This window comes from Chrysemys picta, chromosome 8 (genome assembly GCF_011386835.1).
Source record: "Chrysemys picta bellii isolate R12L10 chromosome 8, ASM1138683v2, whole genome shotgun sequence".
Classification (NCBI taxonomy): Eukaryota; Metazoa; Chordata; order Testudines; family Emydidae; genus Chrysemys; species Chrysemys picta.
The window spans coordinates 29600484-29625586 of NC_088798.1; the positions used below are offsets into that span (position 1 = coordinate 29600484).

The 25103-nt window shown below is 42.3% G+C and overlaps 1 protein-coding gene across 5 annotated transcripts in view; it reads right to left on the minus strand.

The window, feature by feature from the left end:
• The window catches only part of COL24A1 (collagen type XXIV alpha 1 chain), a 234615-nt gene that overhangs the window by 5607 nt on the left and 203905 nt on the right, over positions 1–25103 (minus strand). For 4 of the 5 annotated variants that reach the window (XM_065554165.1, XM_065554163.1, XM_065554162.1 and 1 more), the window contains 10 exons: positions 24197–24304; positions 22274–22381; positions 22129–22182; positions 20620–20682; positions 19392–19445; positions 17226–17261; positions 7563–7598; positions 7439–7465; positions 6079–6144; positions 5094–5262 (listed from right to left, as the gene is read on the minus strand). In XM_065554165.1, coding sequence (XP_065410237.1) covers positions 5094–5262; positions 6079–6144; positions 7439–7465; positions 7563–7598; positions 17226–17261; positions 19392–19445; positions 20620–20682; positions 22129–22182; positions 22274–22381; positions 24197–24304 — 721 coding nt within the window. The remainder of the gene's footprint in view (positions 1–5093; positions 5263–6078; positions 6145–7438; positions 7466–7562; positions 7599–17225; positions 17262–19391; positions 19446–20619; positions 20683–22128; positions 22183–22273; positions 22382–24196; positions 24305–25103) is intronic. The other variant, XM_065554167.1, reaches the window with a different exon arrangement.

Genomic DNA, 25103 nt, shown 5'->3' on the forward strand with positions numbered 1-25103 from the left:
CAGCTTAAGTTTTCATCCCGAGCCTAGCTAGTTACTCCATGTCCCTGCCCTCAGTTCCCTCTGACCAGAGGTTCATTGGCAATTCTTACATCTTGGTGGAGTTAATAAGCAGTACCTGCTGCCATCATGAATTGGTACAAGTTATTCCGCAGCTTTATGCAGGGTTCTAACAGGATGGTCAGCAGAAGAGCCCAGCATTCGTATGCTGGATCATAGCTCCTGCCACCCTGTTACTCTGACAAAGGCATAATCGCTGCACAGCTAATCTATATTTGATGTACCGCACGTCTGATTTGTATTTGTGACCTGGTTTCTGTTTAATCCCCTCTTTCTTGATTTTTTGAGTTTATTTCAATGTGTTTTCTATCTAGAGCAGTGGTTCCCAAACTTGTTCCGCCGCTTGTGCAGGGAAAGCCCCTGGCGGGCCGGGCCGGTTTGTTTACCTGCCGCGTCCGCAGGTTCGGCCGATCGCGGCTCCCAGTGGCTGCGGTTCGCTGCTCCAGGCCAATGGGAGCTGCTGGAAGCGGCGGCCAGTACATCCCTCGGCCCACACCGCTTCTAGCAGCCCCCATTGGCCTGAAGCAGCGAACCGCGGCCACTAGGAGCCACGATCAGCTGAACCTGCGGACGCGGCAGGTAAACAAACCGGCCCGGCCCGCCAGGGGCTTTCCCTGCAGAAGCAGCGGAACAAGTTTGGGAACCACTAATCTAGAGGGATACAACAGGGGTTTTGGATACATGGCAGACATTGTAAGTAATCTCAAAGTAAAATACAGTTTGAAAAATGTACTGAAAGGCCTGTGCCAACAGAGAAAAAAATTAAGCTTTGGAATTATAAGAAAGATATGTTAAGTTTTACATCTATCTTAATAGTTACACACTTAGAACTGGTACACTCTTATCCACTCTAGATTCTAGAGCACATTTCCTTGATGGAACTAATGTTCATTCTATAACTAATACTGACTATTCAGCAGCTAGGAGATGTAAATTAAACTCGTAACGCTGAATCCTCTTCTCCGCATACAGTTGCTAGAGATTTGTTTCAAAATTAATTCTGAGAGGAAATCCTTTTTCTATAGTTAGTGTAATAGACGCTCATCAATTTCTGTGAACAGGAAATTAGTACAAGGGCCAGATCATAAAATAGCAAATTGTTTGTTTGCACGTAGGGCCTGTAGTGCACAAAATGCTTTTATTTTCTCTATCTTCATTTCACTTTTGCTGCTAAGATCACAGGTGACCCTCTCTTCAATATGTGGGTGTAATGTGCTTAAAGATGTTGGTTAGTGTTTGCTTTCCTACTTAGGATAGAATATTAAGGCCAATTATTCGTTTTTTATCCTGGTGCAACTCCCACTAAAGTCAGTGAGAGAAGAAACAGTGCAAGTGACAAGTCTAAAATAAAGCAAAATTTAGTTCCATGTTTCCTAAGCGGCAGTTAAAGATAGGCTAGACTGTGCCCCAGAATCGACAAATGGAGGATCCTTTGTGCAAATCTCCCCATGTCTGCAGGAGAGGGCATGGGGAATGGGTTGGCTTCCAGTGAGGGCTGAGCACATCCTTTCTTTACCAGTGTTTTGGAGATTAAGTAGACAAGCTAATATAACCTGGGGCTATATTACCTTTTGTGTGGAGCCCCTTCTGTAATAAGAACCCTGCTTTCAAAGGGCGGTCCTGGGGGCAATTGGACCTCTGGTAGTGCAGTTCCACGGGGAGTGCACTAGCAAGAACTGAGAAGGCGAGACGAGAGGGTTCTAGAGCCTGAGAGAATAGCTCTGGCTTCATGTGGATCCTGGAGGACCCATGGAATTTGGATCAGACCCACGGAGGGCATGATGAGGGGGCAAACCCCGATGATGGAACAGCTTTGTTAAGGAAACCTCATTGAATTTTCCTCCCCCTTAGCCTCTTGCGGCTTTTACTGCATGAGGGATGGTCCTATTCTATGCTTTTACCATGCTACTATGACACAGGCAATGAGATTTTAATCCTCAACTGTTTGGGATTTGGCTACTTAAACTCCCTTAGGCTCCTTGGAAGAGTCTTGTTTTACATGAGTTTTCTAAACATGTTTATTTATGTTTAAATCATTACAGTATGTGAAAGCCAATGCACACATTTATACTGAAAATGAATACAATACTTTTGCTACATACAGGCAAACCCTATCACCACAGGGAAGTACAGCTCCATTGCAGGGTAAGGGGTGGAGGGCTAGGTGCCTGCTGTCTGCACACCCTGCACCTTGATGCACAGGGCAGTGTCAGAAGTGGGGCAGGGGCTGATGATTCACCAGTTGTTTCCCCTTCCCTCATGTGCAAAGGGGTGTAGGAGCTATTATCTGCAGTGGTCTCAGAGTTCTTCCATTGCTGCTTCAGAATTTGCAGAAGGGAGATACCTTCCTTCTTGACCTCTGCAGCTATCCACAGTGCACAGCCTGGTTACTCAGGGCCAGGACTTGGCCCACAGAAAATAAAGAGTCTACATGCAGGAAGAAAATTATTTCATGATTGGCTAATAACAATCAGGTATGAGTCAATAAGTTGCCTGACAAAGACTGACTCTGGACAATTTTACCCGGTTAGATGCCATATACATGCTGTTTAGCTCATCAGAAGGCACAACAATAATTCCCTATAAAATTTACATAAGGTTGCATTTGAAAATAAGTACTTTGCCCCCATTACCTCTAAATTCATTTCCTTTTTGCATATTTGTTTTTATTTTAACAATTGTTACCTGTAAGAAATTCATGGTGCTAATGGAAAGATTTGAAGATATTTATAACGAACACACTCAGACGGTGAAGTATGTGAAATACTTCTATTGATGTCACATTTCAATGACCATTCAAGATTTATTGATTAATGGTTGCCTCAAATATAATAGTTGTCAATATATCTGATTATACACATTTTTCCCTATAAAAATATAGACCTTTATCCACACAAAGTTCGTTGCAGGATGAGGTATTTGAGAAATTATTTCTATAACAAAGCTAGATTTAAAAGATGTGAAAATGTTATTAAATTTTAGAAAAACTAGATTTCAGATTTTCAGGATGTTTTTTATTTACTCTATATCTGAAGTACTTTAGTTTTAAAAATAAAAATATAATTATACATATCTATACAATATGGCCAGCTTTCACCATATTTGAACATAGTACAGGACATTCCAAAGCACTGTCTAGTAGCCTGTTATTTACTCTATTCTTATGCTATGTAATGACTGGGCTCAATCCTTTCCCCTTTGAAGTCACAATTGGCTTCAGTGGAAGCAGGATCAAATCCATACTGTCTGGAAACTGTGATAATTACAGAACTCAGATTCTGACACTGAGTCAGATGATGCCATTGGCTCAGATTCTGCAAATTCTTGCATACATGAGTAACTTTATACATGTGAAAAGCAACAGAGGGTCCTGTGGCACCTTTGAGACTAACAGAAGTATTGGGAGCATAAGCTTTCGTGGGTAAGAACCTCACTTCTTCAGATGCAAGAAGTGAGGTTCTTACCCACGAAAGCTTATGCTCCCAATACTTCTGTTAGTCTCAAAGGTGCCACAGGACCCTCTGTTGCTTTTTACAGATTCAGACTAACACGGCTACCCCTCTGATACTTTATACATGTGAGTACTTCAATGGGACTACTTCATGTGTATAAAGTTATTAAAACATGTAAGAGCTTCCAGGAGTGGGCACTTCAGTCAGTCATGTCAATATGCCTAATTTCGTCAAGCTGCAGTCTGAGGGTTTTGGTATGAGCAGTGAATACTAAATATGCTAACATCAGAAGACACACTTTACATATACAATACATTCACATCAACTTAGTGCAAAATACATATAGATTTGTGCCAGTTTCAGTGGTGATGGCCATGAGAATTTCTGTAGAAGTATAAGCAATTTTGAATATAGCGTTAGGAGCCAGTGACCTGGTGTTAGAGCAAATATTTTAAATACCTAAGTACCAATTACCTCCAAAATTTAATTTTGAATAATAAATCTATAACCTGCTGTAAACAGGTGCATATGGAGATATTGTGATAGGTGCTGCAGAAATACTGTGGTAGCTAGATTAAGGCGGGGCTTTTCAAAGGGGCATAAAGGTACCAGATGCTCAACTTTCAATGGGTTTCAATCGGTACTGGGAGCCAAACTCTCTTAGGGTTCTTTGAAATTTCCAATCTAAATGGTGTGTGTAGTAAGGCTTTAAAATTACACCGAGTCACCTCAGTCAAATCACTTTTCATGAGGTTCTTTGATATGAAGGGCACACACGATACATAACATCTCAGGGTATGTCTACACCGGAGCTGGAAGGTGTGCTTTGCAGCTGAGCAGACATACCCACACAAGCTCCGATTGAGCTAATGTGCTAAAATTAAAAGTGTAGTTGCAGAGGTATGAGCAGTGGGAGGGGCTACCTGCCCAAGTATGTACTTAGGGTCTCAGATGGGATCATACTCAAGTGGTTAGCACATCCCACCACTTGTGCCACTGCAGCTACACTGCTACTTTTAGAGCACTAGTTCAATTAAAGCTAGTGCAGGTACGTCTACTTGAGCTGTAAATGACACCTTCCAGTTTCAATGTACGCAAACCTGTAATGTCAAATGAAAAAGGTAAACTTAGAAGTCTGGGTGTGGGCAGTAAGTCGTCTCTAAGCCTGATTTTCATCAGTGTACATCAATTGACTTCAGCTGAGATACCCCTGGTTTACACCAGCATGATTAGAGTATCATATCCTCTGTACTGAAGAAGTGCAGGTTTGAGATTGTTTTAAAGATTCGGCTACTCACAAGAAATTCAGCACTGAGTATTGGTAGGTTGGAATAGCCTAGAAGTAGCAGCAATTACTTTTTCACCATCCGCAGAGAGCAGAGGCTGCTTTGGGGATAAAATGACAGGCAAGTCCATTATGGATAGGTGTGTGTGGTACTCAGTGGTAACATGGAATTAAAAAGTTAAAATTAATATAGTTATTAAAATGCCACCCATTACGGTTTTGCTCTAGAAATTAAAAGTTGGAAACAAGATATTCTAAATCCTGATGATATGTATGATTTGATGAAAGTAGACACTTACCATCTGATACTTTACGTTCACAGTTAAGCAAATCCCTGCAGATGCGTGCTGGGTTATCCCGAGTGCCGAGGGGGTTCTTGATACTGTGCAGTAAATTGCTAAGATAGTGTAGCGTTTTGAATATCTCTGCACTGTGATCTAGTAAAGTTACTTCAGTATTCTGGTAGCTCTGCCGTTAGCAACAATGTTATCACAAAAACACCATAGCAGCAGAGCATGCAGTTAAATCAAATGCCCATTGGAGACCACATGCAGAAATGAAAGGTGTTTATGATGCATGCAGCCGGCCACGTATGAGATAATAGAAATGATTTATTCAAATTAAAAATAATTAGTACAATTTATTAAAATTATTGGAGCAAAGGAGTTACAGTCAGGTTAAAAATCATGCAAAAACATTGTTATAATACATGGAAATGGAAATTTGAATGCCCAAAAAAGAAAAAAAGAAAAAAAGAAAAATTAGTTCATTTTATAAGTGATACCTTACACTGTCAGATTTTGAACAACAGAGTTAATAGGTCCCAATTCTAAAGACACGTACAAATGTGCTTAACTTTACACATGTGAGTAAGTTCATTGCATGTGCGTAGTCCTATTGACTGCAATGACTCTACTCACATGCATGAAGTTAAGCGTAAGTGATTGATGGATCAGGGCCTTAATGACAGTCTCATTTGTAGGCATGTAGCTGAATGTATACACTTCACATTGTATAATGGATTGATACTTTCCATCCTCCTTAATCATATTTAAACATTAGAAATACTGTGGTTTTTAAAACTTGACTTAAATTGCATCCTATATATCCAATTGTGTTTAATCATATTATACATGGGTTAGTTTTTCCTCACAAAACAGTTTCTAGTTTTTCTCTGTTTTCAATAAAGCCTTTGTGAAGAAGCCATGTTTTGGCCTTAAAAAACCCAACTCTTTATACATTTTCTAATGTATGTGCCAATGTAAATAAAGCAAGATATATTACCTCCATTTGTAGTGCACCATTTGATTCAATCAAGGCTTGAATAGCAGCATTGATGTCCATTTGTTTCTGTGTAAACCAAAACCATTGAAGATCAGCAGTAAGATCAACAGAGAATAAAATTAAGGTTGTAAGTTCTTCAAGTATGGCTGCAGAAATATACTAGTTATATCTGATGAAGAATTTGAAAGTCTTTTGATTAAAACATATTGCACATAAATGTGTATGTATCAAAAAGGACAACAAAAAAAAACGCCTTCCCCAAAACCTCTGAGGTCTCCTCATTATTTAGTTGAATGTTCCACAGCCATTAAATTACATACTATGAGAATTCTTACTTTTAAAAGGAAAAAGCAAATGGCAGAATGAAATGGAATACTCTTATTTTAAAGAATTGTAATTTAAAAAAAGAAATTACTTTAGTTTCTTTTATCAGTTATTTTCCTGGAAGAAAAATAAAACAAACAAACAAAACAAAAAATCCCCCCAAAAATCTCAAACCAAAACTATTGGCTCCAAACCTGTCTGCCATCTATCTAATCTAATACATCGACAGTTACAAATACTATTTATATATGGAGAAAAAGGTGATATTTACTCTCCAAACAAGATACACAAAGAACAATTCAGTCTCTAGTCAGGCACATACAACATGGGCCAGATTCCCTGGTCTCTTTCCACTACTGGAGTGGTGAAAAGTGCTATATCTTGCCAGCTGAGAATTCCTTTGATGCAAGGGAGTCCTCGGCTGGCATACAACTAGTTCAGATGCCTCCGATACCTCAGGCCACCCTAGTCCCCACTGTAGGGGAAATGCCAGAGTGGGAGGGGGTGCATCATCTGTCATGCCATGGCCTGAATCAGGAGGGTGGCCCAGGAAGGGGGCTGCCCAATAGAGCAGAAATAATAGAAAAGGACTAGAACACTAAATCCAACCTCCCAGTAAGTGCTGGATAATAATCCCCTAGAAGAAAATGGATACATTTAATGTAAACTGGAAGAGCATCTGGTGAATGACATACCCAGGAGCATCCTACTTCCCTTCAGAATTTGTATATGCTGAATTCCTGCAAGTAAGCTTTTAAACTGGAGTGAAGTTTACGTAGGCCAAGCATGTGAGCATGGGCATGTGATTTGCCCTTTTAGGACTCTGGTAGCACTACTAGAACACAAGATGTCAGATAGGAGGTTTAGCATAGCAACTATATCTGAGCTTAGATATTATAGTGATGAGTGCTAAAGAAAAAACATTGGAATTTCACTTAAAATGATGGAGGAGGCAATACCCTATGAAGAGGGTCTCAACATTTTCACTTTCAACAATGAGGGAATGTGTTGTAGTTAGCACAATTATGAAACTTACTCTTGGACCAGGTACCCCAGGTGGACCCTAGAAAACAAGAGAAAGCAGTTATTAGGTATTGCAGGCCTCTTTAAATCATACATGCAAGAAGAACCTAGATAAAATTAGCTCTTTATACACTTACTGGTGGACCTGGATGACCCCGTGGTCCCTGAGGGCCCTAGGAGAAAGGAAGATAAAATGCATTAGGGTTAAAAAAAATCCTTCTACTTTTGATTTTTTTTTTAAATCAGAAAATGCCATAATGAAGTGTAGTCAGCTGTAATCTACACAAAGATTTCTTGGTAGAGCTGCAGACCATTTGTCTTCAGTTCTGAATGTACTGCATTGTGCATTTTTAAAAAGTGAGTGTTGTTCTTGTGAAAGGTGCCAGGCTAATAGTGCTGGATACCAAAACAACCCTCTGTTTGTCCGATCACACTTGATATTAAGAATACATTTATAAATAGTGTGCAGAAGGTTAATAAATGTTTAATAGATTTTATAAGCATGTCACACATGAGTAGTATGTGTTATGGATAGCTATAAACACATAAGCACAAAGTGTTATAGATGGTTATAAAGAATCTCTTAATTTACTGGACTCTAATAATTGATCAACCATTTATTAAAATATATATTAATAATTTATTAGCCCTTAATAAACTATTTATAAAAGTACACTTAATACAAAGTGTGACATTTGATCCAGGACATGGAACACTTACATGATGGGCCCTTACATTGCAGGCTTCTCTCCTTCTAATCCAAGCAACATGTCACCACCATCCCTGACCCCAGAGGAACTTCATTTAAGGATGGAATTAAGCAGCAGTAAGGGAGGGGGAACCAATTACAGTCAGTAGAGGCCTTGCAAGGAATAATGTGTACAACACACACAAAAAGTTAACACAAATAGAAAAGGAAAGAGAAAAGTCTACTCCTCGGGTGTAGACCTCACAACAATCACATCCCTAATCAACACCGTTATACCAGCAAAAGTTTCTAGTGTAGACCTGGCCAGAACCCACATCCTAGTAGTAAACCATTTCATCTGTTCCTTTCAGTTCTCTAACTAACACACCAACAAGTAGTATGTCATTGAAGAGATTTCAAAAGAAACATCTGCATAAGCATCACCGAACAGAACAACTGTGAGCATGATCCTGCATCTCAAACTGCCAACCAAATCAATGGGAGTTTGGGGTGTTTAGAGCATGCAGGGTTGTGTCCCAGGCTAGTCCACACACATTTAAACGAAAGGATGCCAGATTAGATCATATAAAAGAGACTAATTTGGGTAACTGATACTTTTCAGATTTATCAATCTCTAGAAGCACGTTGGTCACATTCTTTAGCCCATGTGATGTAAAATTCATGGGACAGAACACATGGTAGCTAAGTGAGAGTGCATTTGATTTTCAATGAGAGCTGTTACGATGACCTTGATTCAGTCTCCATAGCCCAAATCTGTATATTGTGAGTGCTGCTGTTTTATAAACAGCTGTATAGTAATTATGGAGGGGAGTTAAAATTGAGGACATTTCTTTATGTTTAGGTTTAGCCTTTGCTGTTTTTTAATGTGAAGGCATTAAGGGCTGAGTCAGTTCGGATATTTAATTTTGTCAGCTTTTCAACCACCACCTACTATCACTAGGTCCTACTTACCTGGTTTCACCCAGTGTATGCATATTCAAGCTATAAGCCACCACCTCCATCCTGCAGACCAACATCTACTGTAATTTTACAGAGGCACCATTGATTAGTGGTTAATGTAGGGGAACAGTAATATAACCTAAAACTGCTGATTCCTAACTCTGCCACTAACACTATATGATTTTGGCAAGTCATGTAACGTCACTCTGCCTCTCTTATTCCATCTACGGCTAATACTACTTACCGATCTTTAAAAGTGCTTTGAGATCTTATACTTAAATAGGCACAAAGTATTATTATTGTTATTATAAAACTGTTGAGAAATGATGTTAGCAAAATCTTCCGTATGACTACTTTGGGTCAGATTCTCAGCTGGTGTAAATCAAGTGAGTGCAATAGTGCTATGCCAGTTTATGCCAGTTTAATTAACCAGATCAGTAGCAGGTTTGTTGTCAATCTGTCTCAAGGATCCTTCAAATCAATGGGTGTATATTACTGTATTCTTTGATCATGCTTAGCAAAGTGCATCTGATATCTTTATTGGTAGAAAAAGAAAGGGAAAGGGTGAAAAGAAACTAAAAGAATAATTTCCACAGAGTATGGAGATACTTATGTATCTTGGTTCAGGACTGGGTTACACAATGGCCAAGTTACAGCAAGATGTGAAGGCTTCAATGATCTATATTGCCCCTATGTAAACATTTATTTCTGGTGAATAGATGTCTTTGTTCTGTGTACAGTGATCATTGAATTTCTCTAATAGCTGAAGGATTCTATATTTTTGATGTATGCACCACAACTGTATGTCTGTAGAACTATTTTAAGACACTTGAGATTTATAGAGAGGGATTTTATTGACAGTTGTATTGTTCTGATGAATTTAAACTGTTCTATAAAGAGGTGATGTGACCCCCAATCTGCCTTGATCCACTATTTTCTTGCTAATCAAATCCCATATGAAAAGGTAAATTGGCAGCCAACTGCTACCTGGGGCAACCCCCCTTGGGCATATTACATTTCTTAAATGCTTTAAAACGTCAAGGCTCTACATCAATTACTTTTACAAGCCTTTTAAACATAACAACATTGCAAATAGTATGTTGGAAATTCTGTTGAAACATTATAAATGCTCCTTTCTGCCACAGAGCTGCAGTAGAAGGTTAAATTACACATTTTATGGATTAAGTTAATTGCAGAATATTCCCCTGGAATGTACAGGATTAGCTTTATTAATCTACTTAAATGCTAATGTGATCAAAGGATAAATAAAGGAGTGAGAAAAGTATAATTCCAGTTCCTTAATACCAAAAACAAAGAATAAAATGAATTATTTTTAGTGTACCCTTTAATCCTTTCAAGCCCTTAATTTGACAGCTAGCACAAAAGGTCAAAGGCCTGAACTCCATCCTTTTCTCTTTGATACCTAAAAATTCTGATCCTACAAACATTTATGCATGTGCTTAACTTTAAGCATGAGCAGTCAGTGACAATAGCACTACTTACATGTTTACAGTTAAGCATGTACATAAGTGTTTGCAGGATCAGGACCGTAAACACAGTTGGCCTGATTTTTAGAGGTGCTGAGCACTCATAACTCCTATTTGGCCTAAAGAGAGTTGTGCGTGCTCAGCCTCTATGAAAATCAGGACATATGGTTTTGATCATCAGCTCACTTCCACCACCTTTATGCCAGTGTAACAATGCTGACTGGAGTGAATGGAATTCTTCCTGAGTTACACTGGTGTAAGTGAGAAGAATCACCCTTTACATGTTTTTATGTCCCATTTTATTGAAGACAATATAGAATCATAGAATGTCAGAGTTGGAAGGGACCTCAGGAGGTCATCTAGTGCAACCCCCTGCTCAAAGCAGAATCAATCCCCAGACAGATTTTTGCCCCAGGAAGGGCTAATAATGTGATCCTTGGATGCATAAATGGGAATCTCAAGTAGGAGTAGAGAGATTATATATACCCTCTGTGTTTGGCCTGATGAGACTGCTGCTGTGTCCGGTTCTGGTGCCAACAGTTCAGGAAAGATGTTCATCCATTATAATGATAGACTCAAGGAGTTTAATGTATTTAGCTTAACAAAGAGAAGGTCACAGAGTGACTTGATTACAGTCTATTAGTACCTACATGGAGAAAAATATTTACTAATGGGCTCTTCAGTTTAGCAGACAAAGGTATATATAAGAAGATCCAATGGCTGGTAGTTGAAGCTAGACACATTCAGACTGGAAATAAATTGTAAATTTTTAACAGTGAGGAAAAAGTAAATAAGGAAGTATTATTTACTCCTTCTCATAACATAAGAACTAGGAGTCACCAAGTTAAATAGGCAGCAGGTTTAAAACAAACAAAAGGAAGTATTTCTTCACACAATGCACAGTCAGCCTGTGGAACTCTTTGCCAGTGGATGTTGTGAAGGCCGAGACTATAACAGGGTTCAAAAAAGAATTAGATAAATTCATGGAAGATAGGGTCCATCAATGGCTATTAGCCAGGATGGGCACAGATGGTGTCCCTAGTTTCTGTTTGCCAGAAGCTGGGAATGGGTGACAGGGGACGGATCACTTAATGATTATCTGTTCTGTTCATTCCCTCTGGGGCACTGGCATTGGCCACTGTCGGAAGACAGGATATTGAGTTAGATGGACCTTTGGTCTGACCTAGTATGGCCATTCTTATGTTCTTATGTTAATTAACCATTGGAACAATCTCCCAAGGGTTGCGATGGATTCTCTATCACTGACAATTTTAAAATCAAGATTGAATGGTTTTTTAAAAAGACAAGTTCTAGTTCAAAAGGAATTATTTTGGGAAAGTTCTATGGTCTGTGTTATCCAGGAGGTCAGACTAGATGATCACAACAGTCCCTTTTCTGGCCTCGGAAACTACGACTCTATGACAGGCATAAATCATCAGCTGAAGAAAATAATGCAGAATATTCAGAATCTTCTCATTCAGCACAGGCAGTGCTGCTGATTGAAATTATGAATATTCTGAAACTCAGTTGTGAATGTTTGCAAGGGGTAGGAATCCCTTCATTTGAAAAGAAAATGTCTGCTGCAAATACAAGAGTAGGGTTCAGTCCAGCAAAGTGTATCTGCAACTTCAAGCCAGGCTCCCTCTTTAGATACAAAGATGGACTGCTATTGAAGGCTAAAAAGCAAACAATTATGAGCCAAATCCTCAGCTGCTGTAGATGGATATAGTTCTATTGAAGTCGATGGAGCTTCACTGGCTTACATTAGCTGAAGACCTGGCCCAGCGTATGAAACCAGTTTCTGAGTTAGCTGGGGAAAGGACAGAAGAGTTAGGGCAGGTCTACACTTACAACGCTGCAGTTGTGCTGCTCCAGTGCTTCAGCGAAGACACTATGGACATGGACAGGAGGACTCCCTAAGAGGCAATAGCTATATTGATGGGAGAAGACCTCCCGTGGTCATAGCACTGTCTACACCAGGAGTTAGGAGAAAATTCCCGAGTGAAGTAGTTATACTGACATAAAATGTCTAGTGTAGACCAAAGCTGAAGCTTTGTTGCTTTATCTTCAATATTCCCTTTGGTAGATCTGTTTTCCTGACACTCTCTTCTCACCCCCATTAACCATGGTCAAATCTCATGAATGAAACCTTCAGGGTGAAATTCACTCAATGCAGAGGATTCAGAAGCTCCTTAATGTGGGAACCCTTGTGAGGCCTCTGCCCTGGAGTGAACTTCATCCTGTAAGGACAACGCTATTTATATTAGATCATGAACAATCTGTCTGCAGCTCTAAAAGCAACGTTGGTTGGCATTTTATTGATGTATAGGTAATTCAGAGGCGTAAATTAGAGAAAGTATTATACTGTAGAAAAGTACCATGCTGAGTTGCACAAGGATGGTAACAACTTCAGTGACCTATGCTTAGACCAGGGGTGGGAAAACTACGGCCCAGGGGCCACATCCGGCTCTCCAGACATTTTAATCCGGCCCTTGAGCTCCAGCAAGGAAGCATGCGGCACCTGGAAGCAGTGGCATATCCCTCTCCGTCTCCTACCTGTAGGGGGCAGCCAGGGGGCTCCGCACACTGCCCCAGACCAAAGTGCTACCCCCACAACTCCCATTAGCCAGGAACAGCGCGCAGAGCCACCTGGTCATGCCTCAGCATAGGAGCCAGAATGGGGACATGACGCTGCTTCTGGGAGCTGCTTGAGGTAAGCGCTGCCTGAAGCCTGCACCCCTGAGCCCCTCCTGCACCCCAACCCCCTGCCCCAGCCCTGATCCCCCTCCCACCCTGCAAACCCCTCAGTCCCAGCCCGGAGCATGCTCCTGCATCCCCCAACCCCTCATCCACAGCCCCATCCCAGAGCCCGCACTCCCAGCCAGAGCCCTCACCCCCCTCACCCCAGTCCAGAGCCCCCTCCCGTATCCTGAATGCCTCATTTCTGGCCCCATCCCAGAGCCCACACCCCCAGCCGGAGCCCTCACCCCCTCCCGCACCCAACCCCCCAATTTCGTGAGCATTCATGGCCCACCATACAATTTCCATACCCAGATGTGGCCCTCGAGGCCAAAAAGTTTGCCCACCCCCTGCTTAGACTATAGACTGGCGGCACAAGGTAGAATACATGGTTATTTTAATTGGAAGGAGCCACTGATATAACTCAATGACTTATGACTGTTGAAAAATGTGTGTCTGCTTCTTACTTTTAGGCTGGGATTTTCAAGAGTTCTTAGCACTGGCTTAGCTTCAGTAGCAGCAGAATTAGGCCAACACTGAGCTCTTTGGAAAATTCCACCCTAAAGAAATATGGGCCCAGATCCAGACTGCACTGCTGTGTAACAGGGAGCAGGTGAAGGGTGGAGGAAAATTGTCATACTTGGGAATAGGGGATGTGACTTGAAGGAAGCAGTCATGGCCAGGGTTCCACTGTGTTTTTGCAATTTCCAGTTAGTACATTGGGCTCTTAGAGGCCATAGTGAGACAATATAGTTTAGAGCAGTAGTTCTCAAACTTGGGCCGCCGCTTTTTCAGGGAAAGCTCCTGGCGGGCCGGGCTGGTTTGTTTACCTGCTGCGTCTGCAGGTTTGGCTGATTGTGGCTCCCACTGGCCATGGTTCGCCGCTCCAGGCCAATGGGGGCTGCAGGAAGGGCGGCCAGCACGTCCCTTGGCCCGTGCCGCTTCCTGCAGCCCCCATTGGCCTGGAGCAGCGAACCACGGCCAGTGGGAGCCAGGATCGGCTGAATCTGCAGACACGGCAGGTAAGCAAACTAGCCCCGGCCCACCAGGGGCTTTCCCTGACAAGCGGCGGCCCAAGTTTGAGAACCACTGGTTTAGAGCAGCCTCAAGCTGCTCTAACATATGTTAGCAAGAGGACCATGTAGATAGAACTGGCTCCAGCTTTGGGAAGGTGCAAATGTCTCCTTTTCAGGTGAACTCTACCCCAGTTGTGCTCATTGCTTAGTAGGTGTGGCTGATGATTGTGCTCACAAAGTTGTAGAAGGTATTAGCTCCAGTAGTGAATATTAGAGAGCAATTCCATAAAAGGTGGTATAATCTGCTAATTTATTGTTACTGTGAATAACTAACAATGCCAAAGAAGTGCGACACCTTTGTTCATACTGCCTCTTACACATGAAACCCCCTCCTCACGTCTGCCAATACCCTCTCCTCATTTAAATCCCTACTGAAAATTCAATTCTTCTGCAATGCCTGCAACAAGGGAGCCATTAACACCACCTGAAATATTCTTTTATAAAAGGAAAACAAAACAAAATTTATAGAACCACCAAGAACTGCATATATACAGACTGAAGATCCAAGTGACCGTAATGCTATAGCCTTCACCCTCCATCTCCCCATTCCCCCCCTGCTGTTTCTTACCATCACTTATTATATCACATCTAACATTTACTATAAACACACACACACACACACACACCTGTTGCAACAATGGACAACGGCCCTCTACATGGTTATTATTAGTAGGCAATTTCTTGTATGTTCAATGCAATACAGTGCATCTTCGTTAGATATTTTAGACATTTATAACATTAAGAGCTAAAATAAAATAATAATAATAAGATGATGATGATGATGATGAAGAAAAAGGAGGAGAAGAATAAGAGGAAAGTGACTTAATCATGTATATACCACTTCAATGGTGCCTGCTGCTACTATAGCAGTCCATATATGTTCAGTTGCTGGCCGTCATGCTATCAACCTCTGCTTTTGCATATACTCACACAGCCTGTGAATTCCTGTATCTCTGTGTAAGATTACATAGAGGGATATGATTCACAAATAGTGCTGTGGTACAGGGATTAGAGAGTATCAGCTACTAGAACAGGGGTGGGCAAACTTTTTGGCCTGAGGGCCACATCTGGGTATGGAAATTGTATGGCAGGCCATGAATGTTCACGAAATTGGGTGTTGGGGTACGGGGGGCGGGGTGAGGGCTCCGGCAGGGGGTGCGGCCAGAAATGAGGAGTTCAGGTGCAGGAGGGGCTCCGGGCTGGGGCAGGGGATTGGGGTGTAGGAGGGGTTGAGGGCTCTGGCTGGAGCTGCAGAGTCTGCGGGGGGGGGGGGGGAGGCAGAGGGTAAGGGATTTGGGATGCAGGAGCGGGCTCTGGGCAGAGCGGAGGGGTTCAGAGTACGGGAGGGGGCTCTGGGCTTAGGCAGGGGGTTGAGGTGTGGCAGGAGGTATGGGCTCTGGACTGGAGGTGCGGGTTCCAGGGAGGGGCCAGAAATGAGGGGTTCAGGGTGGGTGCACGATGGGGCTCCGGGCTGAGGCTGGGGGTTGGGTGCAGGGGAGGGGGTTCCAGGCTGGGGCTGAGGGGTTCCGAGTGCGGGAGGGGGCTCAGGCAGGGGGTTGAGTTCAGGGGGGTGAGGGTTCGGCTGGGGATATTGGCTCTGGGCTGGAGATGAGAGGTTTGGGGTGCAGGAAGGTGCTCCGGGCTAGAACTGAGGGGTTCAGAGGGCGGGAGGGAGATCAGGGCTGGGGCAGAGGGTTGGGGTGTGGGAGGAGGTCAGAGGTGCAGGCTCCAGGCGGCGCTTACCGCAAGCAGCTCCCAGAAGCAGCGGCATCCCCCCCCCAGCTCTTACATGGAGGTGTGGCCAGGCGGCTCTGCGCACTGCCCTGTCTGCACACGCTGCCCCTGCAGCTCCCATTGGCCGCGGGTTCCTGGCCAATGGGAGCTGCAGAGCTGGCAGTTGGGGCAGGGGCAGCATGCGGAGCCGCCTGGCTGCCCTTACGCGTAAAAGCCGGAGGGGGCACATGCTGGCGGCTTCCCGGGAGCTGCGCGGAGCCATGGCACGCATGGAACGGTGCAAGCCCCTGACCCCGCTCCCTGGCTGGAGTGCAGGAGCAGGGCAAGCCCCCCAACCCCGCTCCCCAGTGCGAGCTTGAGGGACGGACGAGGCCCACGGGCCGTAGTTTTCCCACCCCTGTACTAGAGTGACAAGAGGTCTTGTAGGTTCAATTCCTAACTGGGATACATTTTAAATATACAATTATTTTATGACCAGAGTCAACAAGGTCTGTGTCCATGGGCGGCATACTTATGCAAGTGGGAGGGGAGTACATGAGTCAGCAGTTATACTAATGGAAAGGCATCATAGCCAGCCACTGAGCAGTTGGGAGTAGAGCTGGTCACAAATTTGCTGATAAAACATTTTTCCATCAAAAAATGCTGATTCATTGAAACTGAAACTTTCTGGGGGGAAGTGTCAGTGAATTTCCCAATTCAAACCATTGAAAAAATGGTTTGAAATCATCAGAACATCCTGTTTCAACATTTTCGAAATGAAAAGTTCAGATTTTTTGTTTTGAAATTTAAGTTAATTTATAATAAGAAAAATGTTTTAAAAGGTAAAAATCAGAACAAAGTGTTTCAAAATTATTGAAATGAAACATTTCAATTGGCCTGAGCAGAATGTAGTTTTGGATTATTGGTTCACAAAAAATTTGGAGATTTTGACGTTTCATCCCAATTCGGGATGTGAAAATGTTTTAAAATCTCAAAATTTTCCCCAGTACAGGAATACAGTTTCCTGCCCAAGTCTAGTTGGGAGTACTGTGGGAACAGCAGGGAGTGCTGCTGTCACAGTACTCTCATGGCAAGACACAGCCAAAAAATAAATATACAAACGATGTTTAGACTTACAATTTCACCCCTGGAGCCTTTTTCACCCCTGGATCCCTGAAAGAAATAGAGACTGTTAATCCAGTGCACTTTGTAATATTTTAGGACCTCAACCTGCAAAAACATATACATGTGAGTTACTTACTCACATCAGCAGTCCTTTTAATATTAATTGCCTCATGTGTACAAATGTTGCAGGACTGGGGCCATAGTTTGTACTATAGATACATAGATTATAGACTAGACAAGGAGTTACATGAACATGACCTGTGATTTCTATATTTTGGTTTTTATCCTTTCAGTTTGTAATTCCATTTTTTGTTCTTTCTGAAAATGGTTAATATTATTTTTCTTTTAGTCAGTTTTGCCCTGTTTAGCTGTTTGTTTAGCTAAATCTTGCAGCATGCTTAAACCATCATCATGGGGGTTCCGTGCTTAAGCCATCATAATGCTGTGAATTAAACTATATAGTATCTGCAAGTGAGAAAATCAATTTCATTCCACACCACATTCTATGGGTATTTCCACATCTGTTTTTACTGCTGTCATCAAAAATATACATGAGCATTATTAATTCCCAACTACAGGCAGATTAGCCATCTCTTCTTTGCCTATATTATGTTCTTGGCCAGTTTTGCATTGTTAATCTAAAATGTTAATCTAGCAATTAATCTGATGTGCATAGAATTTTAGATCTTGATGTTTGAAAATGAGTCAGAGCTAAACCTTTTTATTTATTACAACGACAGGTTGTCTGGCTTTGTATGAAGCACATTAACAATCTTCATACAAGTACACAATTGTGGAGAAAAATTTTAGAGTAAGAGTTGTCATCTTTCCTTTTGTTGGGGGAAAAAAATGAATGCAAATACAGGGAAACCCCGCTATAACGTTCCCCGCGATAATGTGAATTTGGATATAACGCGATCATAAGGTGGCAAAAAAAGAAAAAAAAGGGGGGCTGGAGCGCCGCCGAAGAAAAAAATAAACAAGAAATGGAATGTGCCTTCCCCACTGCCTCTTCCCCCTACTCCCGCTTCTCCTTTTGGCGAGAAGAGCCATTCTTCTCCCCAGCTGCTCCTTGCTCTTCCTCTGCTCCTTGCACGTCTCCCTTGCTCTCCCCAAGTGTTTCCCTCTCTCGCTGCATGGCTGAGAGCCCCCGCTGCTGGAGCTGCACCCTTCCAGTTACTGTTATGGGCAGTTCGCAAACGCAAGTCGTTTTCTGCCCAAGAGAAATTGACCGGCTTGAAACTGACCGGCTTGAAATGGTAAACCTCGCTATACCGCGACCCCGCATTTAGCGCGATCAAATTTTTTGGACCCCAATCATCGCGTTATAGCGGGGTTTCACTGTATTGTACTTTGCTGGTGTGACCTTTTTCCCAGCAAGGGGCAAGAATGCTCTAATCCTATTTCCCTTCTCTTTCTTCACTCCAGTTATGTACATGTTACAAATACTAAATATTAACTACTGTATATTAACATTATTTTGCTGCTGTGCATTCCAACTTCATAGAGATATCAGGTGAGATCCTCACTCCTGCCCCTTTGTGTCACGAGAGGGTGTAAAGGGGCCCTAAAAGCCTCATATCTGGCCAGGAGAGGATTCTCCATCACAGAAACTACTGAGAGAGCCATAAGGCTGCCTCCCAAAGACCTCTTTGCGAGCCCTGGCATAGAGTGTGTGCTGGAGATGGTGCTAGGGGCAGGAAGAATTGGATGGGGGGTAGGGCCACAGCAGCGCAGAGATTCTAGGCAGCGCTGTGGGCCAGAGGACGACCAAACCAGGCAGCCTTAATTTACATAGGCCTCCAGGCTGTCTGTATTATGATAGGTCCTCTCCAGGATTGGGAGAATACAAAGATGGTTTGAAGCCACTATGACATCTCCTCCCTGTAGGTTACAGAATCTGTGCTGAGCCAATTAGAGGAGCAGCATGGACTCTCACCCTATGTGTACTGCATTGTCAAGAAGAGAACTGGTTCACTCCAATGACACTTGCCATCTTTTAGTTTGCTCTACTTATATTAGAGTCACATACGAAGCTTGTGGATATGGTGTAATATGAAAATAGTCGTGCTAGCTGCTGTTTAAGTTGTAAAAATCTTCTATTAAGACATAATTAAACACATGATGAAAGAACATCCTAACAAATAATGTGAAATGTAAAGGTAAACCTAAACTTACAGGTTTGCCTGTTGGGCCTATTATGCCTTCTTGACCAATGGGGCCAGTGTATCCCTGTAAACAAACAAAGGAATTTACTAGCTAATCATGATTTCAACATGAAGAAAATCCCAGGAAAAACACATTCTGTTTTAAGATTGCTCAGTCTTCAAATAACTGTATTTATATTTAAATAACACCATACTATGCCTCCATGCATAATTATAGGCCTAAAACTTTCAACAGCACCGTAATGAAGCAACACAGGATGCCATATATATTCAAAGTGCTATGTCAATGCTGGCTTTCTGAAGACTATCAACAGGCAATGAACTAGATAATTATTTTAATAATCAGTAATTATTTGTGTGTGTTTGGAGAGTCTATATATGGCTATGAAAGTCAGAGCACTAAAAGCAATGGTAAATGAAGTCTTTTGTTTACCCAAAAGCCAAATATTCCTTGTTTTGAGCTACCGTCAGCCACATCCTGAGGTATATTGCTACCCACAAGTAATCATATAAGACAACTAATAAACACTGCAAACAGAATTATTTTCCTGTTTCATTCTGGTAAATGATAAAGCTCCTTTTGGGCAAATAGCTCAGAACCATTGTCTGTCCTGTACACCGATGATCAGGAAGAGAAAACAGCTATAAAAATAAGTCTCTCAAGCTGGTTATCTCAGATGCCAACTAATCAAACTCTCTCAGAAGTGATGTCAGGGCACATATCACAAGAGCTAAGGCCCTGTCATTGGCAGTGAAGAATAGAGCATTTTACAATGTGATGTGCAGAGCTGCAACCCGGCCACCACCCCAGATTGCTCAAGATGGAAGAATATTCCCTCCCTCAAATACCGCTATTGATAAATTCCAGCAGTGCTTCCAGATTTCTGGATGAGTAACAGGAGAGAAAATTACAATGTGAAAAGCTGTCACAGGTCAGACACAAATCAGCTAATTCAGTTTAGTTACTCTTCAGTTAAAAGGAATAATTCCTAAATGTGACATTTGAATTAACTATTCCCAGGGGCGAAATTTGCCCTTCAGAGGCAGAGTTTGGCCCTTTTTAGCTGCTCAGAGGTGGGCATTTGACTAAATGTTCTGGTTTGCTATGAAGAAAAAGGGAGTTATTTGGCTCATTCAATCTGATTACAGAGCTCTACTAAAAAGGCTATAGAAAATGAAGGTGCACCAACTAAACAGTGTTGTGAAAATTATTTTGTAGAATTACATATAATACTTACAATTTGGCCTACAGGTCCTTTAGGACCCAGAATTCCAACTAAACCAATGTCCCCATCAGGACCCTAAAAATAAAAATAAAAGGCTTAAATCATTATAACTGAACATCTGACAGACTAAAATCTAGCCACTATCTCAGCCAAAACTACTGTATGTAAGCAATTATTTTTCTCAGAAAGAACAGTATGGAGAGTGGAAGCATGATACTTGCTAAGAGCAATCAAAGTGAAAACATGAAACAAACTGACTCTGGGCTTGTCTACACGTAGAGTGTTGCAGTGGTGGCAGCAGCACCATTGTAGCACTTAGTGAAGATGCTACCTATGTCGATGGGAGAGCTTCTCCCGTTGGCATAGGTACTCCGCCTCCCTGAGAGATGGTAGCTAAGCAATGGGAGAAGTCCTCCCGCCGATATAGCGCTGTCTGCACTGGGGGTTAGGTTGGTCTAACTACGTCACTCGGGTGTGGATTTTCTGTAGTTATATTGACAGAAGGTGGTAGTGTAGACCAGGGCTCAGAATATTACTGTGCTGGGTTAGGCTAAAACTCATGGAAGCTGGGGGATGTAACTGGTGCCTTTTATTTAAAATAGCTGTAAGAAACAGTTACGTTCCTTTTTGAAATAGTAGAGGCCTCCACCCCAAACACAGGTATCGGACATCACTCAAAACAAATTCAAAGAAATTTGATACTATGTAAGATTGGGGCTTGGGTGGGTATTGTAAGAGAGGTGTGTGCATGAGAGAAAGAGAAGCAGGAGAAACACCACCGAAATGGACACAAAGGGTATGTCTACACTGTAATTTAAAGCCTGCAGCTGGCCTGTGCCAGCTAAATCAGGCTGGTGGGGCTCAGGCTAAGGGGATGTTTAATTGTGCTGTAGATGTGAGGCTCAGGCTGCAGCCTGGGCTCTAGGGTCCCAGAGCTTATTCTGTCACCTGAACATCTATACTGGGATTAAACAGCCTCTTAGCCCGAGTCAGCTGGCACAAGCGAGTCACAGGTGTCTAATTGCAGTGTAGACACCAAGAGAAAGTGCAAAAAGCCAGACACAGCCTGGACAAGCACCAAGAGCGTAGCCCCGAGAAAAGCCCCAAGAGAGAAAGAGAGCTTTGGGGCTGAGTCTGGCTGAAAGGGGCTTGGAGCTGTGAGTAAAGAAACTCTCTCCCATAGTTTGATTCCGCCTGTATTCAGGGAAAGAGGACTTTGTACATTCTTTGTAAATAAACAGTATTTCCTCACAGATACCTGACTCCATCATCAGCTTCTCCTCCTAACAGAAACAACCCACAGGGCTCTGAACTTTGGCTAACCACTCAGGTCAAAAAGGGGTAATCCTACTTTTTGATCTCTGCTTTAGATCTGTGATACATAGCTTGATGTCTGCAACAGTCCAATAGTTCTGGATACATTTAAAACCAATTATTGCTAAAACCAATTAAAAATTGCCCCATCTTTCTTTGCAAATGGCTTAAACTCTAATAATAATAATAAAAAAGATGCACACGTACTTTTGGACCTGGGAATCCTTGAAACCCCATCAAACCTTGATCTCCAAGTTCTCCCTGTAATATTAGCAGGCATGTTGGTTATTATTCCATGTTGCTGACTGAATTGTTAGAATATTGTTTTGCGTCATCCATGGTAGATACGTACAGTTTTCCCTTTCAATCCAGGATCTCCTGGTGGGCCTTGATCACCTTGTACCCCAGGAAGGCCTCTTTTACCTTGTTTTCCTGGATGACCCTGAAGCCCTTGCTCACCCTATGGAGAGACCGATAATGCATCTTTCCTTATCATTGCAACAGAACAGCTATAAGATTAACTCCTCAATGAATGTGTGTCAGAAAAGAATTATGTAGCTAAACAGCTTTTATATAGCAACAAACTTTTCCACTATCTATTTCAAACAGTTGTACAGTATTTCACTACTTTTCCTTCAGGAATATTTTCTAGTAATTATTCCTTTCACTAAAATACAAACATTGCTTGATTGTTGCTTGACTTGGGGACACAAAACATCACCCCGACAACTTTACCACTCTCCTCTCCCATTGTCTGTTCCTTGAATGTCAGCTCTTCAGGGCAGGAACAGGCTATGTCTACACTACGCACGTTTTAGCGACACAGCTGTACCACTATAAGGCGCGCAGTGTAGCCGCTGTTTGTTGGCAGGAGCAGGGTTGGCTCCAGCTTTTTTGCCGCCCCAAGCGGTGAAGAAAAAAACCCCAAAAAACCCAATTGAGCTGCTGCCGAAGTGCCACCGAAGAGGAAGAGAGGGAGTGAAGGATCCGCTGCTGAATTGCCGCCGAAGACTCGGACGTGCTACCCCAAGAACGGTCGGAGTGCCACCCCTTTCTACTGGCAGCCCCAGGTATCTGCTTCCTTCACTGGTGCCTGGAGCCAGCCCTGGGCAGGAGAGAGTTCTTCCATCAACAAAAAACTTCCACTCCCAACAAGCGGCAGTAGCTTTGTCGGCAAGAGAACTCTCCTGCTGACAAAGCGCTATTCACACCTGCACTTTTTGTCAGCAAAGCTTTTATCATTTGGGGGAGGGGTGTTTTTTCACATCTATGAATGACATTCAGGTTCCAGTGTAGACAAAGCCACAGTCTGATACTGTCCTAGGACAAAAGAGACCCGATCCTGATTGGGGCCTTTGGGCACTATCATAATATACATAATTAGTAGTGACTAGAATAGTTAGTTCCCAAGTATAGTCATGGAAAGATAACAGAGAAATCAGAAAATTTCTTCATACTTACTAAATAAAACTTTGTTTTTAAAAACGGTTTACCAGTAAAATCATGTGGAGAAAAATGGACTTTCTGGAAATCATCAGTTTAAATCAAGCATTCCACTCCAAATCCTGAAAATGACTTCTGCTGTTTCCACTCTCTGCTTCCTACGGCACTGGCTTCAGTTTACTTCTAGTCAGTTTCACATTAGTAGATGGATCAAAACATGCTACTGTGGTATCTGGAATTGCCTGGAAAATGGAGCTCTCTCAAATTGTTTTCTCCTTTTGGGATATTGGGGTGAAGAAGAAAGAATCTGGTCCTGTGAGATACTGAGCACCCTGGTTTTCCATTGAAGCTCAGAGATACCTGCCACCTTCCCAGATTGGGCCCTACACTTGAAAGTATTGCAATCAAATGTTAATGGATTGCTTCACAGGACAAATCATGCAGGACATACTCCAGCAAAACTCCCATGTCAGTCAGGGGAAGTTTGCCTCAGTAAGACTAAAGGGTTTGGCTCTAAAGCTTGTATTAGTAAGGGCCCAGATAGATGAATGTTGATTGGTTCTTGGTGTTGGAAGTAAAATGCTGATGGTTGGGAACTGATGCTCCAAAGCCAGATTAATTTGCTCTGTTTTTATAAAATGTGAGAAACAAGAAAAATTATGCAGTCTGCAGTCTTACATTTCAAATGTGCGTTTGATATTAACATTAGTGTTATTAAAAGGCGTTTTGTTGTCCCATGATCTGTCAGCTAGGAGATGAAGATGAAGATGAAGATTAAGGAACATCAACAATACTGGATCTGACAAGCATAACAAAATATCAGTCACAGTACCTTTAGTCCTGGTTCTCCACTGATACCTGGCACGCCCGGCAATCCCTTTGCTCCCCGAGTTCCAGGATACCCTGCCAGCCCTGCTATTCCTGGGCTCCCTTTATTACCCTTAACAAGGCAAGAACAACTGATTACAATCAGAACAGCTATTGGCAGCATTTCCATTGCACACTAAAATGGGCACACACTTCAATGTTCAGCCAATGCTGTTTATATATTTGTGTATATATTTATACCACATCTCTGTATATGCGCACACACAGCTAGACAATAGTATACAGCTGTAAAACATATTGGGATTACTCTATAAATAAACGTGGTCTTAGTAACTAAAACAACATTTTGTGCTGGGGATGCCATTTCAGACTTGGAGGAGGGGCAACATTCATTGTGATTCCAGGAGCTACTTAGGCACTCTAGGTTTTTTTGCAGATACTAATTCATAAATTTGCTGACAGGAGCACTGTATCTAATTCCTATATAAAGAACAAAAATTAAATAAAAATATTAGACCCACTTAGCTCTAATACTAAGATGTAGACGTGTTATTCCTTGACTTTAGCAAAGCTTTTGATATGGTCTTCCACAGTATTCTTGCCAGCAAGTTAAAGAAGTATGGGCTGGATAAATGGACTATAAGATTGATAGAAAGCTGACTAGATCATCAGGCTCAATGGGTAGGGATCAATGGCTCCATGTCTAGTTGGCAGCCGGTATCAAGCGGAGTGTCCCAGGGGTTTTGGGGCCGGTTTTGTTCAATATCTTCATTAATGATCTGGAGGATGGTATGGACTGTACACTCAGCAAGTTTGCAGATGACAGTAAATTGGGAGGTGTGGTAGATACGCTGGAGGGTAGGGATAGGATACAGAGGGACCTAGACAAATTAGAGGATTGGGCCAAAAGA